This window comes from Azolla caroliniana, unplaced genomic scaffold (genome assembly GCF_043228905.1).
Source record: "Azolla caroliniana isolate FFs.n. ecotype wild unplaced genomic scaffold, voAzoCaro1.0.p SCAF_33, whole genome shotgun sequence".
Lineage (NCBI taxonomy): Eukaryota > Viridiplantae > Streptophyta > Polypodiopsida > Salviniales > Salviniaceae > Azolla > Azolla caroliniana.
Genome location: NW_028230468.1, coordinates 36852 through 50459, shown reverse-complemented (window position 1 = coordinate 50459; position 13608 = coordinate 36852). Strand labels below are relative to the sequence as shown.

The 13608-nt window shown below is 37.4% G+C and overlaps 1 protein-coding gene across 4 annotated transcripts; it reads right to left on the bottom strand.

The window, feature by feature from the left end:
* Window positions 1–4893: 4893 nt before the first annotated feature.
* On the bottom strand, window positions 4894–12396 carry LOC147849562 (uncharacterized). 4 transcript variants are annotated; one of them, XR_015531768.1, is made up of 16 exons: window positions 12329–12396; window positions 11644–11727; window positions 11492–11548; window positions 11357–11413; window positions 11110–11272; window positions 10956–11018; window positions 10769–10829; window positions 10522–10657; window positions 10316–10371; window positions 9877–9939; window positions 9592–9707; window positions 5621–5734; window positions 5489–5535; window positions 5372–5399; window positions 5121–5234; window positions 4894–5042 (listed from the first exon to the last, which is right to left on the bottom strand). XR_015531768.1 is itself a non-coding variant. In XM_087337382.1 (16 exons), the coding sequence occupies exons 1-16, from the start codon at window positions 12383–12385 to the stop codon at window positions 4962–4964; spliced, it is 1287 nt and encodes a 428-aa protein (XP_087193508.1). In that variant the 5' UTR covers window positions 12386–12396; the 3' UTR covers window positions 4894–4961. The 4 variants fall into 4 exon arrangements, 3 of the variants coding, with proteins under 3 accessions (XP_087193508.1, XP_087193509.1, XP_087193511.1); XM_087337382.1 differs by having other exon boundaries at window positions 5121–5224; XM_087337383.1 differs by having other exon boundaries at window positions 5121–5224; window positions 10956–11009.
* Window positions 12397–13608: the final 1212 nt, after the last annotated feature.

Genomic DNA, 13608 nt, shown 5'->3' with positions numbered 1-13608 from the left:
CTATTTATGGTATTCTTGTTGGTTTATTCATGTCAATGATGTTAGCTCACCTACCACTTGTTTGCCAAATGAATGTACCACATAGAGAGACAAACAAACATACCCATGATGATTTCACTATGCTAATTAGTTGTTTATGGTATTCGTGTTTGTTTGTTCATGTTAATGATGTTAGCTCACCTACCACTTGTTTGCCAAATGAATGTACCACAAAGAGAGAGAGAGAAAGAGAGAGAGAGAGAGTACGGCCAAATTTGGCCCAAGAAAGCAAGCGCTCTTTTCATTTATAAGTGGATGCATTCTAAGGAGTAGTGAATGGCAAGGACCAAGGGTTCTTCCTTTTAACATGAAGAACACTTGGTATGTTAGGTTGGTGTTAATAGGGGCATTATTTTGGCATGAGCCTTATTATGAGGGATAAGTTAGAGCTTGTGGTTTCCAAAGTGGTTAACCTCAATGATGAAGGGAGAACGAACATAGACACATTGGTATTTATGCACCAAATGGTGTCACTCAACATATTAAACTTTCATGGATGCTTTTAGGGAAACCAATCTTTTAGAATGTGATTTTAATGTGTACTGATGTGGTCCAATCTACTTCAAAGTTATAAGTGGGTTGAATGGGGTTCTTTATAGCCTAATGATCAGCTTCAACTAACGAATGAGTGAGAAACAAATAATAACATGGGGACTCCCATAGAAGAGAGGATTCATCTCCCATCAACATAGTAACAGTTCAAACCAAGACATTAGTTCATTAGAACAAGGCTTAGTGTGGATCTCAATTAGCATGGCTTAGTCCACATACATATTTGTAAGCATATAATAAATACTCAATTAACACATAATTAAGTAGGGGGTAAAGTGTTATAATGAACACCAATAGCTCTTAACTCTTCATTGATTGAGAGAACATCATAGGATATGGCTCTATGAACTCCCGCCCGGCACACATAGAGAGAAGATCGTATGATATGGCCTGACCTGGGTATGTACATATGTAAATAAAGGATCGGATATATGTACATACGTATAACGTACAATACATGATGACGAGATAGGATACATATACATATGATACATACATCATGTATGGACGTGTCACGTGTGTATGTATGCACATACAAATTTTGTGTGTGCGCGCGCAATCTTTTTTTCAAAAACAACCAAAACGTATACATATGTGTGTGTGTATGTATGTATGTATGGGTCCGTTATGAGTGAAAACAGAAGCTGGCGGCAAACAATCTCGCTCTCTCTCTGTCTGTGTCTGTCTGTCCGTCTGCCTGTATGTTTGGTTGCTTGCTTAGCATACCATTTTGGTCTTTTCGGCTCTCGCCTATCCATTACCATCCTCATCGACACATATCATAATCATACTCATGATTCATAACATAACATAACATTATACATATATATATATATATATATATATATATCTATGGACTCTTACCATTGTTTCTGGACGGCGATAACGGCGACACTGCTTCCGTGCCAAAAACCCTAGCAGCTTTCAGCACTCCCTCCAGTCTGCACAGATCTGTCTCTACTCTCTACACACCAGCACATGTGATCATGGCTATGACCTACTTCTCCGTCCTAGCCCCCCATCACCATGTACAACAACCTCACAAATTTTGCTACTGCTCAATCTCTGATACGTCTTGCCTTCTCGCATCCCCGCCCTCTTCCTCTTTCTTTGATCCGTGGTCAAGAGGTTGTTTTGAAGGCGTGAGAATCAGAAAAGTCTGTGGTTGTAATTCACCGCTATTCACTGTAAGACGGGGGGGCATGGTCTATTCGTCTCGTGGATGGACCTCTCTTCAGAGGAAGTTCTGGCATCTTAGAATCCTTGATGATTCTCGGAGAGGATTCGCCTTACCTGGCTTTCTCAGTTCTTGCGCTGCTTCCATTATACCCGATTTTCTCAGCACTTCGGCTCTTCTCGTAACCTCAACAACCGAGGAAGATGAAACAAAGAAGATGATGAAAAAAAGAAGGGACTATGCGCTTCTCACCCTCTGTGCTCAAGTCTTCATGGCTTATTCGCCTCTTCTGAGATTAATCTGCAAGAACTGGCCAAGTATTATGTATCAACTCTCCTCAGGAGGAGGGAGACATGGTTTCTTAGTCCCCGACGCATATGAAACCAAACTTTCTCGCGATTCATCTTCTCCAAGTTTCCACTGGAAAACTTTAGCTTTTGGATTGATGCTTGGAGTCCTGATGGCTAAAGTTTTCTCGATGAACTCTATGGAAATTGGACCTCTGATAGACGCATCCTTTGGTATATGTCTACTTTATAGCCCGCTCTTCTTCATTGGATGTTTGGCTAGAACAGCGTTTTCCATAGGTGTGCAAATCTCAAACGGAGGAATTTCACTGTGGAGTAGAAACTGTTTCGTTTCTTTGCTACACGTGAGTTCTAGCATTTTAGCAAGAATAATGTCATTTGCTACGTCAATATTTGGTCATACTGTCTCTTTGAAGGAGAGAAAATGATAGTTTCAGTAAAGAGTTGTGGAGTAGTAATATTCAAAGTTTGCTAAGAAGCAACATTGAAGCTGAATTGAAACAGTTGGTTAAAGCAACATACAGGTGTAGAGATATGGCGGTAGTATTAGTGGTAAAATCAATGTACATCTTCAATTGGCCACAAAGATTTGAGGGCTAGTGCTACGACTACTGTTCTCTCAACACAAACTTCAGGCGAAGGTCTAATTGAAGACGAGGTCGCGATTGAGGAGAGATGGTGATAGTAGTTTTACAGAAGAGAGGCATGATTTATACGAAGAAACCAGAGAGAGAGAGACAGACAGAGAACATATATACGCTTAATATTCGTTTATTAGCTTTTGCACATGATGCCAACATTAGGTTTGCTTTGTTTTATGTATATATTGTGAAGAACTCATTGATAACAATTGAGAGTCCATTCCAAAGGGTTTTTCCAGTCTTTATGAAGTGATAGCATACGAATGGAGTAATGATTTAAATGTTTGTTTGCTTGGTTGCATTTGTGTAGCAAGTTGATGATGGTTAACATACTGTATACCTAATATTCCCATCATGCCTCACGGTTGAAGATGAATGAAATTGTAATGTCCTTAATGAACATTTTCAGTAGCCAATTGTATTGTCCTTAATTGTAATTGAAAATGCCTTCAATTGTCAGATGCGTAATTTGCAGTGGCCATTTTTGTTGTCCTTGTACTGTGGCACTACTTCTGCATTAGAAAGTTGTAGCAAATCATTTATGATCATGTGATATATTTGCAAAGAACCATGAAGGCTTTTTATCAGAGATGATTAAAGAGTATGAGGCACAACATACAAAATGGAAGTGTATGTTTGCAAGTTATGATATTGGAAAATCTTTTTATTTATTCTTCTGGTCCTTTAATCTTGATCGCATTCTAGCTAACAATAACATATCAACCGTACTGTGAAATGGAATTGACAGTCATAACTTGTAGCTAGAAGCAAGAATTGATCCTTAAAAATACTATTTGGATGTGACATTATATTCTTCCCAGGCTATATGAGTTAGATTTGGGTTTAAATATTATGGATAACCTTTTCTTGCAATGTTGCTTTGTGTCAGATTTGTGAATTGCTCCTTCAAAATACTCTAGAGGTGGTTGACGGACATATTCCCTTCCCTCTACACTAAAATATTCTTCTTTGAAACGTGGGTATCAGCATATACATGCACCATGCATACAACAGCACTCTTCCTTTCCAATGCCAATTGTGTATTGCATGAAACTTGGGTGGGTATCACCTTATGACGTGGGTTCCTCCGCAAGGTTTGTCCACGGAGGGTGAGTCAGGGCCTAAGATCAGGCCGAAAGGCTTAGTTGATGGACAACGGGTTAATATTCCTGTACTGCCCCTTGTTGGTCCCAAGGGACGGAGGAGGCTAGGTTAGCCGAAAGATGGTTATCAGTTTAAGGACGCAAAGTTAATGGACCCGTCAAGGGTAATGAGGGGTAGTGAAAATGTCCCGAGCCAGCATCCGAGCACTAGGCACTACGGCACTGAAGTAACCCACGCCACACTCCCAAGAAAAGCAAACATTGACACCTTAATGCAAACACCAATGAACATATTTCTTCCAAGAAGCTTTTCATTGGAAATAACACAATCTCTATATCAACCGATGAATGTGATGCAGTCATTGAAAACCCAATGAGCTAAGCGTATAAAAAAACGTGAGCCATTTTGACTTTGCTTATGTGTAACAACCATCAGAAAAAATTTGATTTAAATTGGTATGCAATTACAAAAAAAATTATAATTGCATATACCTGGCATCAAAATTGTATTGTTCATTTAAGTGCATACCATTTTCCAGTAAATTTTCACAATAAAGAAAAAAACAAGTGTATACTTTTGAGATTACATATTTTCACCCAAAGTATGGCTTTTTACCAACTAAAATTATGCAACATATTGAATATATCATTCCTACAATTTTATAATTTCAGAAAACATTGAAATTTCATACGTTTTTTAACATTAGAATTTCAGAGAACTTCGGCTCCTTGAATGATAATGAAATACAAAACCGATTTTGAGATGGATCACTGATTTGATTTGGCAATGGTGAGATTCCAGAAAGATGTAGTGATTACAATTATGCAAATCAACCAGAACTGATCATTATGTCATACTAAATAATTTATCAGCTTAGTCTGATACCATTTCTGACATGGATCACTGATTTGATTTGGCAATGGTGAGATTTCATGCTTAGTCCTTTACTCACAACTGACCATCATATCATAGTAGCTAATTTATCATATGCTTAGTCTGGTATTCCATTTCCTCTCTTCAACTGAAGCCTTAGATGAATCATTTCTGTGCTATATAATGAATAAAAGAAAAAGACAACCAGACTCTCAAATGAATAAGCTGAATTTCGACATCTGTACATTTTCAAGTGATTCAATTGTTTCATTTGGAATTAGTGTTAAAAAGTGGACCGCAGTAAGATACAGCAGTTCGCTGAACAACAAGGATCTCTATGCGCAATCCCTGCATACAGTAAACTTTTTTCCTGTTACAAAAACTATAATATAGAAAGCCACAAACAAGTGTTGTTTGTAAACTAACCTGCATTTGTATTGGGATGTTTTGTAGAAGGTTAAGGAATGGCTTTTGCTTTGTCTCAATCTCATGTTTGACAGCTTTGCTTTGGCCCAAGAGTACGGCAATACCTACACCACTCTAATTTACGATATAATATGCATATTGGGGCTGTGACCAAAATTTATAATTGTGACCTAGATATGATGCAGCATACTTGAGATGTATCATAATTTTATTATATCTTCACTTATGAGGACATGAAATTTACAAGATACCTGTACAAGGTTGGAGGATTCGTGCAACCTGTTCATGGAGTGTACATGATTCAGCAATAAATTCTATGCCAATGTTGCATATTAATAAGATGCGTTTGCTGAAGAAAACATGGTTACCTCTTTCAGAACTTTGGGACATACCAATTCCCGAGATCTTGATGTTCCTGAACAGCAAAGACCACACCATATATCGGATAAATAGTTTAATAAAGTGTGTCAACCAAAATTATTTACAAAAAAAACACATACCACAACGGACCCCAAATGGCATATCACATATAACTCGGTCGACACAACCTGTTCGCAATGGTAAGTTTGATGCATCCCATTGTAATAGATCCAGCTTCAATACAGCTTCACAGGCTGCAGGAACTCAAAACGGGTTAAACTAAGTCACAAGTTTCTGCCACAGGGATATGACTTCCCTCCATTGTAAAAAACAAGGACGGTGAAAGCTAGAACAGGCTAATGGAAAACATTCAAGTAGGGCTTCATTTTCCTAAAATGAATAGCTATTACATTCTATTTATGTAAAGCAACTTTCAGGAATAATCTGCATTCTACTGGAGGATGGCAAAACCAAAACATTCCCAAGAAAATATCTCCAATAAATGAAAAGGCACCCCTCACAGCCCTAATCTCTCGAACAACCACCTATTATTTGAGAACCCTCCGACTCCAAACTACCAGTGAACATCCTCATCAGTTAATGCTACATGTTTCAGTAAGCCATTTCAACACTTCCAAATCTGGGGAGGAGCGAGCCATGACACTAGCAGGGACTCATTGCGTAGCGCACAGACTTGCCAAGGTTCAGACACAGTATTATGAGAAGGCTGATTTTCGTGGGGTTGTAATCCAACATTAAGGTCGGTGACAAGGTGTGACTTCTGGGTTGAAATATGGCCTTTCTTCTAAGAGCATATTCTATGTATCTTGAATAGTGCATGCACACACATATATATGAGTGTGCACTCCTACATTTTTTTAAGTGGTGGACTTTTGTTTTGCAGAACTGCTTACCCCATTATTGTTTTTAGTTTCCACTTTCACAAAACTGTCATTCTATCTTCTACTTCTTTACACTTTACTACCACATGGACTAATCATGTTGCACCATCAAGCCATCTAATCAATTTGCAGGAAAATATCATAGACTATAGATCCAATGCCATATCATGCCCCAACAGTCTTGCAATGGTCTTTTGACAAAAAGCTTGAAAGTGAGCAATGAGTACTTATGCATGCATATATTGTGACAAGTACAAACCTAGAGTTATGAACCTACAGAAAGAAAAAAAAAAACCCTTACTATTCCACACTCCTTGTTGCAACCTTGCGGTCATTCAAAGTACACATAGCCTAATTGGTTGGGAATGATAACCATGTACCAAAGTACATGATTTGAATCTTAAATTGACTACAACAAGGTCCCCATCCAAGAAGGGTTAAACGACCCATGCCTAGCACGTGGTGTTAGCATGCATATGGATATGCACAATGTTCTCCTTCCAGCACCAACACAGCAACAAATTGTCAATTACCATCTTGACATCCAGCATGTGTCTATAGCATGATCAAATTAATGCAAAAATGCAGTCAATCTTCTGCAATCAAGACTGGAACCTTATGGGGTAATGACCAATGAGTATCAAAGCCTTACAACCCCAGCTGGGGCATAAACTTCTAGCACAGATTGTGCAGGTGAGCCCAACATATCTCAGATTGTGCTAACACTTGGACGTTTCTGCCTAGTGCAGGCCTACAAGAGAAAAGAGACTAATGTTTGGGAACAATGTTGCACAAACCCGCATGCGTGTGCTACTTGAGCAAAACTACAGAGTACTTGAACTAGGATGTGATGCCATTGGAGACGTATTTGCAATGGCAACTCCTGGAAACCTTCATGTGTTGGCCTTCATGTAATCCTCCTTCGTGTAATGCTCTTGTAAATCCTCTTCATGGGTTCAATGGGTGTTCATGGATCGAATGGGCTCTCACACAATGAATGGGTGCTCATGGATTCAACGGGCACTTGTGGATTAGAACTATTGCTCATGGATTCAACAGGGACTCGTGAATTCAAACCCTTCTTGGCACTCTCCTACAAGAACCCCGCAAATCGACCCCTCTGCCTCAGTCAACAAACACAGTAACCCGATGAAACTAACCAAGATTCAAACTAACAACTTTCTCATACACCAAAATTTAGATGGAGAACAGATATTTAGCTTTCGATAAGAACATGGAACCTCTTTGACATAGGGCACAAACAAAGATGGGTTTACAAAAGGGAGGGAAAAGAACTGGAAAATTTTCAAGTTTCAGTTGCCCAAGCTCAGAAACAACAGCACTTCACCATTTGCCATTGTGGCTATCCATTCTTCTTTGAGTACCTCCTTTCTCCACCTCTTGCACCCTCTCCCAAGCAAGAAACCCTACATATCTTTTCTCACAACCCTAATTGACGCTTAGTAGAAGGAGACGAAGATGGCCCCTAAACTCTAAACTCTACCCTTGAAGAAGTTCGAGAGATGTGCCCCAATATTCACACTCTTACTCAACACTGAGAAACCCTAAAATATCCCTAAAATGGTGAAGAAGCAGAATAACCCAAACAAACCAAGAGAAAAAAATACCCAAACCCTAATTCCTAAGAGGAGGAAAATGAAACTCCTTCCTAAAACTCCAAAATAATAAACTCCCATTTTATGGTGAGAGGAGAGAGAGGCTCACCCATCATTATAAATGCACACCTACCCATTTTCTCATTGAGACGCAAAAGGGTAGATTATTTCTATGTGCCAAGGTTCAAAATCTTCACCTTTCCCCAAATAGTCAATAGCCTTAATCTTTTGGCTATATTATTCTATGTTCTTTTCATATATATATATATACATATTTACACTATTTCTGTGGCTGTCCCTTTGTCTCCCTTTCCTACCCTTGGACTTGCCAAGTTCCATTCCCCGACTTGTGAATGTGGGAACCAACTAGTTTTACCCATAACAGACTTCCTAGTATGAATAGCAACTACACATCCATTAAAACAAAAAAAAGATGCAAATTTCACCTTGAAGTGCTCACCTAAGAACTAATGTGACAAAGTTTGTCAAGATCTTTCTTGGACAAAAAACTTCCATCAACACTGCATGGCACATAATAAAAAGAGCCAATGTGCCAGGTCCTTTTACAAAAGAATAAAAAGCTACATTAACATCTCTAAATTACCATAAGACCTAACAAAGATTATAGATGTTTTTTAACTCTTAAATGTGAGTAGCAAAAAGAATCACCCAGCTTGAATATATGTAACCTTGGGTTTGTTGGGATATGTTATTCTAAATTCTCTTTAAACATTTATTATTGAGGGAAGCACGTTATAGAATCCATTCCTTTTCTTTGTACTTTACTAAAGTTGACTTTTAACATGCTTTATTCTTGAAGTCAGACTTTTTGTAGCTCAAAAAAGCTATCTAATTATTATTATTGATTCTCTTTAAGTTTCTCTCTATAACTCAAGTTACGTAAACCTTCAGTTCAACCAACATGAGTAGTTGTTCACGAATAGATTTTCCGTTTGCTCACTGGAACTGAAATTGCTGCCATCAAAATATCTCCATCATGGGGAGATCCAATATGAAAAGCTATAAAAGCCACCATTTGAGTGCCTAATCCAAGAACTGTGAGATCCTCAACATACATTTATAGAATACAAAATGAAAGTGAGAAACAAAACAAATATACATGTAAGTGATATCCTATTTCCAAGTACCCAAACCATTTGAGAACCTAAACCTAATCCAAGAACTGTGAGATCCTCAACATACATTTATTGAATAAAAAATGAAAGTGAGAAACAAAACAAATATACATGTAACTGATATCCTATTTCCAAGTACCCAGATGAAAGAGTGCAAGACTCATCAACAATAGAGAAAAAGTATGAAATGACAAGCATGCATTCAATGCACATAAGCGAGTGATATTTATTTTTAAGTGCTGAACTCCAAAAATTCAGGGTCATCCCCAATGGTCTCACAATGAATATCCTCTGGTCTCAAATTCTTAGCAATTTCCTCTTTTGTACTAAGTGGGACAGTACTTATTAATAGTTTTGATACTTACTAAACCCTCTCAAACAATAAAATGTCATGTTCATTTTTTGTTTTCATTGCAGGGTCGTCTATGATTTTTCAATGCAATTGAATGTTACACACCTTTCAAATTCTCAAAGGTTGTATCCACAGCTCTCGTGCTAACATCACCTGCCATACTGAAAATCTGATTACCATGCCAATCCACAGCCTCAAATGGGATTGTCCCACACCCACACCTGCATGATTTCAAAAGCCACTTTTGTATGAACTTAAGACAAAACCATGAACCTAAGCAAATACAGACTCTTCAGTTTCTTGATAATCCTAGACCTAATCAATAATCATAACCAATATGCAGTCCAGGAATTCAATAGTAATGATTTTATCCATTAGCTAAGGACATACATCGGATCTAGAACCACGTTCCCAGGAAGAATGCGTCCAAGCTGTAGCAATGCATTTGCGACACTACACAAGAGGAATAGTAGACAATTATTCAACAGATCGTTTCTTTTCTTTTCTAGAAGAGGCCAAGATACATACATATAGTATTTTGCCTCATATTAAAAGAATTAGGCTCCCTGTTGATTGTTCTTGCCATGTAATGAGTTCAGTGTTACAAGTGATATTGGACCAGCTAAACATTTTCTGTTTGTGTTTTCTCCTAATACTCAGGTTGCAGATAAATCAGTCACATTTTGTGAGATGAATCAATGATATCAGCAGCAACAGTGACCGCTTAAGAACATTAAATCAGGTTTTGTGTCACATTAGAAAACTTATTTTCTTTAAGATAAAAAACTAATATATATTTATATGGGGAGAGAAAGAGTGTCCATTTTACCTTGGTTTGAGGGATGTATCCACAAGTGACTTTCGATATTTCCTGTGTGCATAAAGCTGCAAAATTGATTGATACCACTATAGGTAACATACAGGCAAATAATAACATATAGGATAGAAATATGTCTTGAAACTCTTCAAGTTCATTCATTGGCTGTTGGAACATGAAAGGAATCTGTATAGTAATAAGTGGCATGAACAACTCACTTGAGAATCTACACGACTGGTCCGTGGAGGCCTTTGAATTATCTCTTCCATAAAAAATTCATTAGCATTGCCTTTTTCATTCTGTAGTTCATTATTGCTAATAGTTCCTCCTTTAGTATTGAGCTTGTCTAGATCCCTAACATTCCCAAACAAGCGAGAGACATACATACAGACATAGAATAAGTCACATCAGTTCTATATATTGATCCTAACACGAAAACGTACATCCTCACTAATAGACATGTACCTATACAGTAGCGCAAGAACCAAAAGAATTTCCTCGTCTCTGATCCACGCTAATACTTCCACTAAACAAACAGACAATGACATTTTTCTAATTTTTATGGTAGATTTCCCCTTCTTATGAGTGTATCATTAGATAAATGATATCTATAAAATGAAGATACTCTATTGCACCTCATAGACAAACTTACAGTCATAAGAAAGCATATCTGCTGGCCATCCAAACCGTTCATGAATTCCTCCACCTAAAGCAGCTGATAAAAATGATCATACGCATCAAATATTGTAACTTCCCAAAGGACCAAGACACTGCAAAAAATAGTGTACACAAACTAAAACTAAAACCTGCTGCTTCCATAGAGGTAAATCCATGTTTCTTCATTGCAATGCATGCCCTGTCACAGGAAACACGAAAGGAGTGCGGTTGGTTCCCCTCTCTTCCTGTTACGATTTCAAACTTCTGATATTTCCACTCCCAAAACATATCGAGAGGAAGTTTCCAATCTACCTGTGAGAGATATTTTATCCCACATTAGGTCATGTCCAAGATAAGAAAATTGTCTTTAAGTTGCGTATGTGGAAGTCAGATTACCATCCCTATTAACTCATTGAAATAGGCAATGGCGATTTCTTTGTCTGAGGGAAGATCCTGTCAATGTTCAAAAATTATCTTAGTTCCAGTTATATGACCATTATATTATACGTTCTAATATTGAAAGGATCAAACCTGGAACCTCCCAAGAAAGGCATAGATATTATCAGCAGCCCGCAGCTTCATGAGTTCCTGGGAAAAAAATGGTTCTAAATATACTTATTGAATAATCACTGTATGTTTCTAGAATCAAACACGACTAGCCAGCATCAAAGGGAGTTTATGACCATCGGTCTGGATAGTGTTGAGAAAATAACGCCTCCAAAAATCAAAGAATCGCAAAGTATATTGATGTGGTCCAAACCCTTAAGCTGCATAAAAAGCATGGAATGGATCAAACAGGCAAGTATTGTCAACTCTTCTACACTAGGAAAAGACAAACTATAATATGCTACATTTGTTCCATTCATGAATGTGTCATAAACTGTTTTATAATGTTGCTTGCACCCTCGTTTAGTAGTAATAAAATCCCTGCATATGCTGTATGAGTTAAAAGCTACATTAAGCATTAGCCTCTCTATTTTCTTTGGGCAAAGAAAATTAAACAAAGGTCTTTCAAATATTATTGCATAAATCCAAGAGTTTTTCTTGCTGTTTTTTGGAATAAATAAACAAGTTTGAATTTTTTACGTGATCATTCCACAATTCTGATTTTTGAGCCCCGAAGAGAGTAAAACTAGCAGTGACCATGGAAATAGCCATGAATCTCTAGGTTTTTATGGAGTTATTAAGTATTATTTCTAGGAGTTCATTCCATAAAGCTACTTCCGGAATAGTGAAAGTGAAGAAGGTGACGTGTTCTTATTCTTTGATGGACCTCTTTCAAGCTACCCAACAGAAGAAGACATATGCATCGATTACAACAATAAACAGAAGATGCAATGCTTCTGAGAGTAAAGAATGAAAGCTTGCCTCTGCAATGAGAGCGAATTCTAGGCCTGGAGGACAGGACGCCCAATACTTGGCCATTTCGTTTTGTGCTTCGATAAGAGGAAGAAGAATATGGCAGAAATGGTGACTGGTGAGGAGAGAGAAACTCTCGCGTCGGGTTATTCTGAGAAACAAAGAAAGAGATGATTAATAGTTATGTATGTACGTTTTTTACTTGCAAGGAAAAATGTGAGAAAAGTAGGAAGGAGAGGAGGAGAGTAACAATCGGCAACGGTTCGGTTTGAACCGAACCTCGAAACCACGGTTTAACGGCTTCAACGGTTCGGTTCGGTTTGGCTTTGGTTTTTTAAAACGGTTCGGTTCGGTTCGGTTTCATCAGTAAAAAACCGCGGTTTAAACGGTTTAACAGTTTTTTATTTTTTATTTTTTATTTTTTTAAATTTTTAAAATTTTTAAAAAATTCTAAAAAATTCTAAAAATTGTTTTAAAACAATCTTTTCATTTTTAGACCTTATTTTCACATTTTAGGAACATCTTAAAATTTTTAAAAAAAAAATTTAATGAAATATTATAAATTTTTAAAATTTAAAATTTTGACCTATGTTGAAAACCGAAACCGTAGTTTTTACGGTTTAACGATTTGAAAAATGTTTAACAGTTCGGTTTAACAGTTTCATGGTTTGGTTTGGTTCAGGTTTCAAAAAAATTAAACGATTCAGTTTGGACCCTCTCAAACCGAACCGTTGCCAATTGTTAGAGGAGATATTGATATGTACATAGTACATACATATTGCGGTCTCATGTGAGATTTCTCTCCCTCCTCTTTTGATCCCATCCAACGAATCCAACATGTATGTATATGTATGTATGTATGTGTGGTTCCGGGCAATGTGTGTGTGTGTGTGTGTGTGTGTGTTGTTGTTAGAATAGGATTGAGTAATCCAAAGTGCACCAGTTATAAGTTGCAAGCTTACATACTGAGTGTTTCATCGTATTATGACTCATGAGTATGTGAGTGTTAGCCATGTAGTTGTTGTTTTTGAGATGCCCTCACTTGATCCCATTTTCGATGTTGAATCGATGAAACGTTGTTGTGATTGTGTGGTTGGACGAATATTGTGCATCCTTCATTCTCTTTAGATTGTTCATATCATGTTTCGACTCTACAAGTTACTATTCATCAACTCTTTTTAACTCTATGATGTATCTTTTGATGTTTTGTGGGGGAATTCGATTTAATCGAACTAATACTCCGGATTGAGAACAATCAAGTCTTGTTTGTACATATGTGAAAATCAATT

Bases quoted from the DNA above. Each gene is read 5' to 3' on its own strand.
- LOC147849562 (XM_087337382.1), bottom strand. From the start codon at position 12,385: ATGGCCAAGTATTGGGCGTCCTGTCCTCCAGGCCTAGAATTCGCTCTC. The intron at 11,728-12,328 runs GCAAGCTTTCAT...CTTTTTATGCAG, and splicing joins AATTCGCTCTCATTGCAGAG to CTTAAGGGTTTGGACCACAT. The intron at 10,658-10,768 runs GTACATGTCTAT...TGGGAATGTTAG, and splicing joins GTTCTTGCGCTACTGTATAG to GGATCTAGACAAGCTCAATA.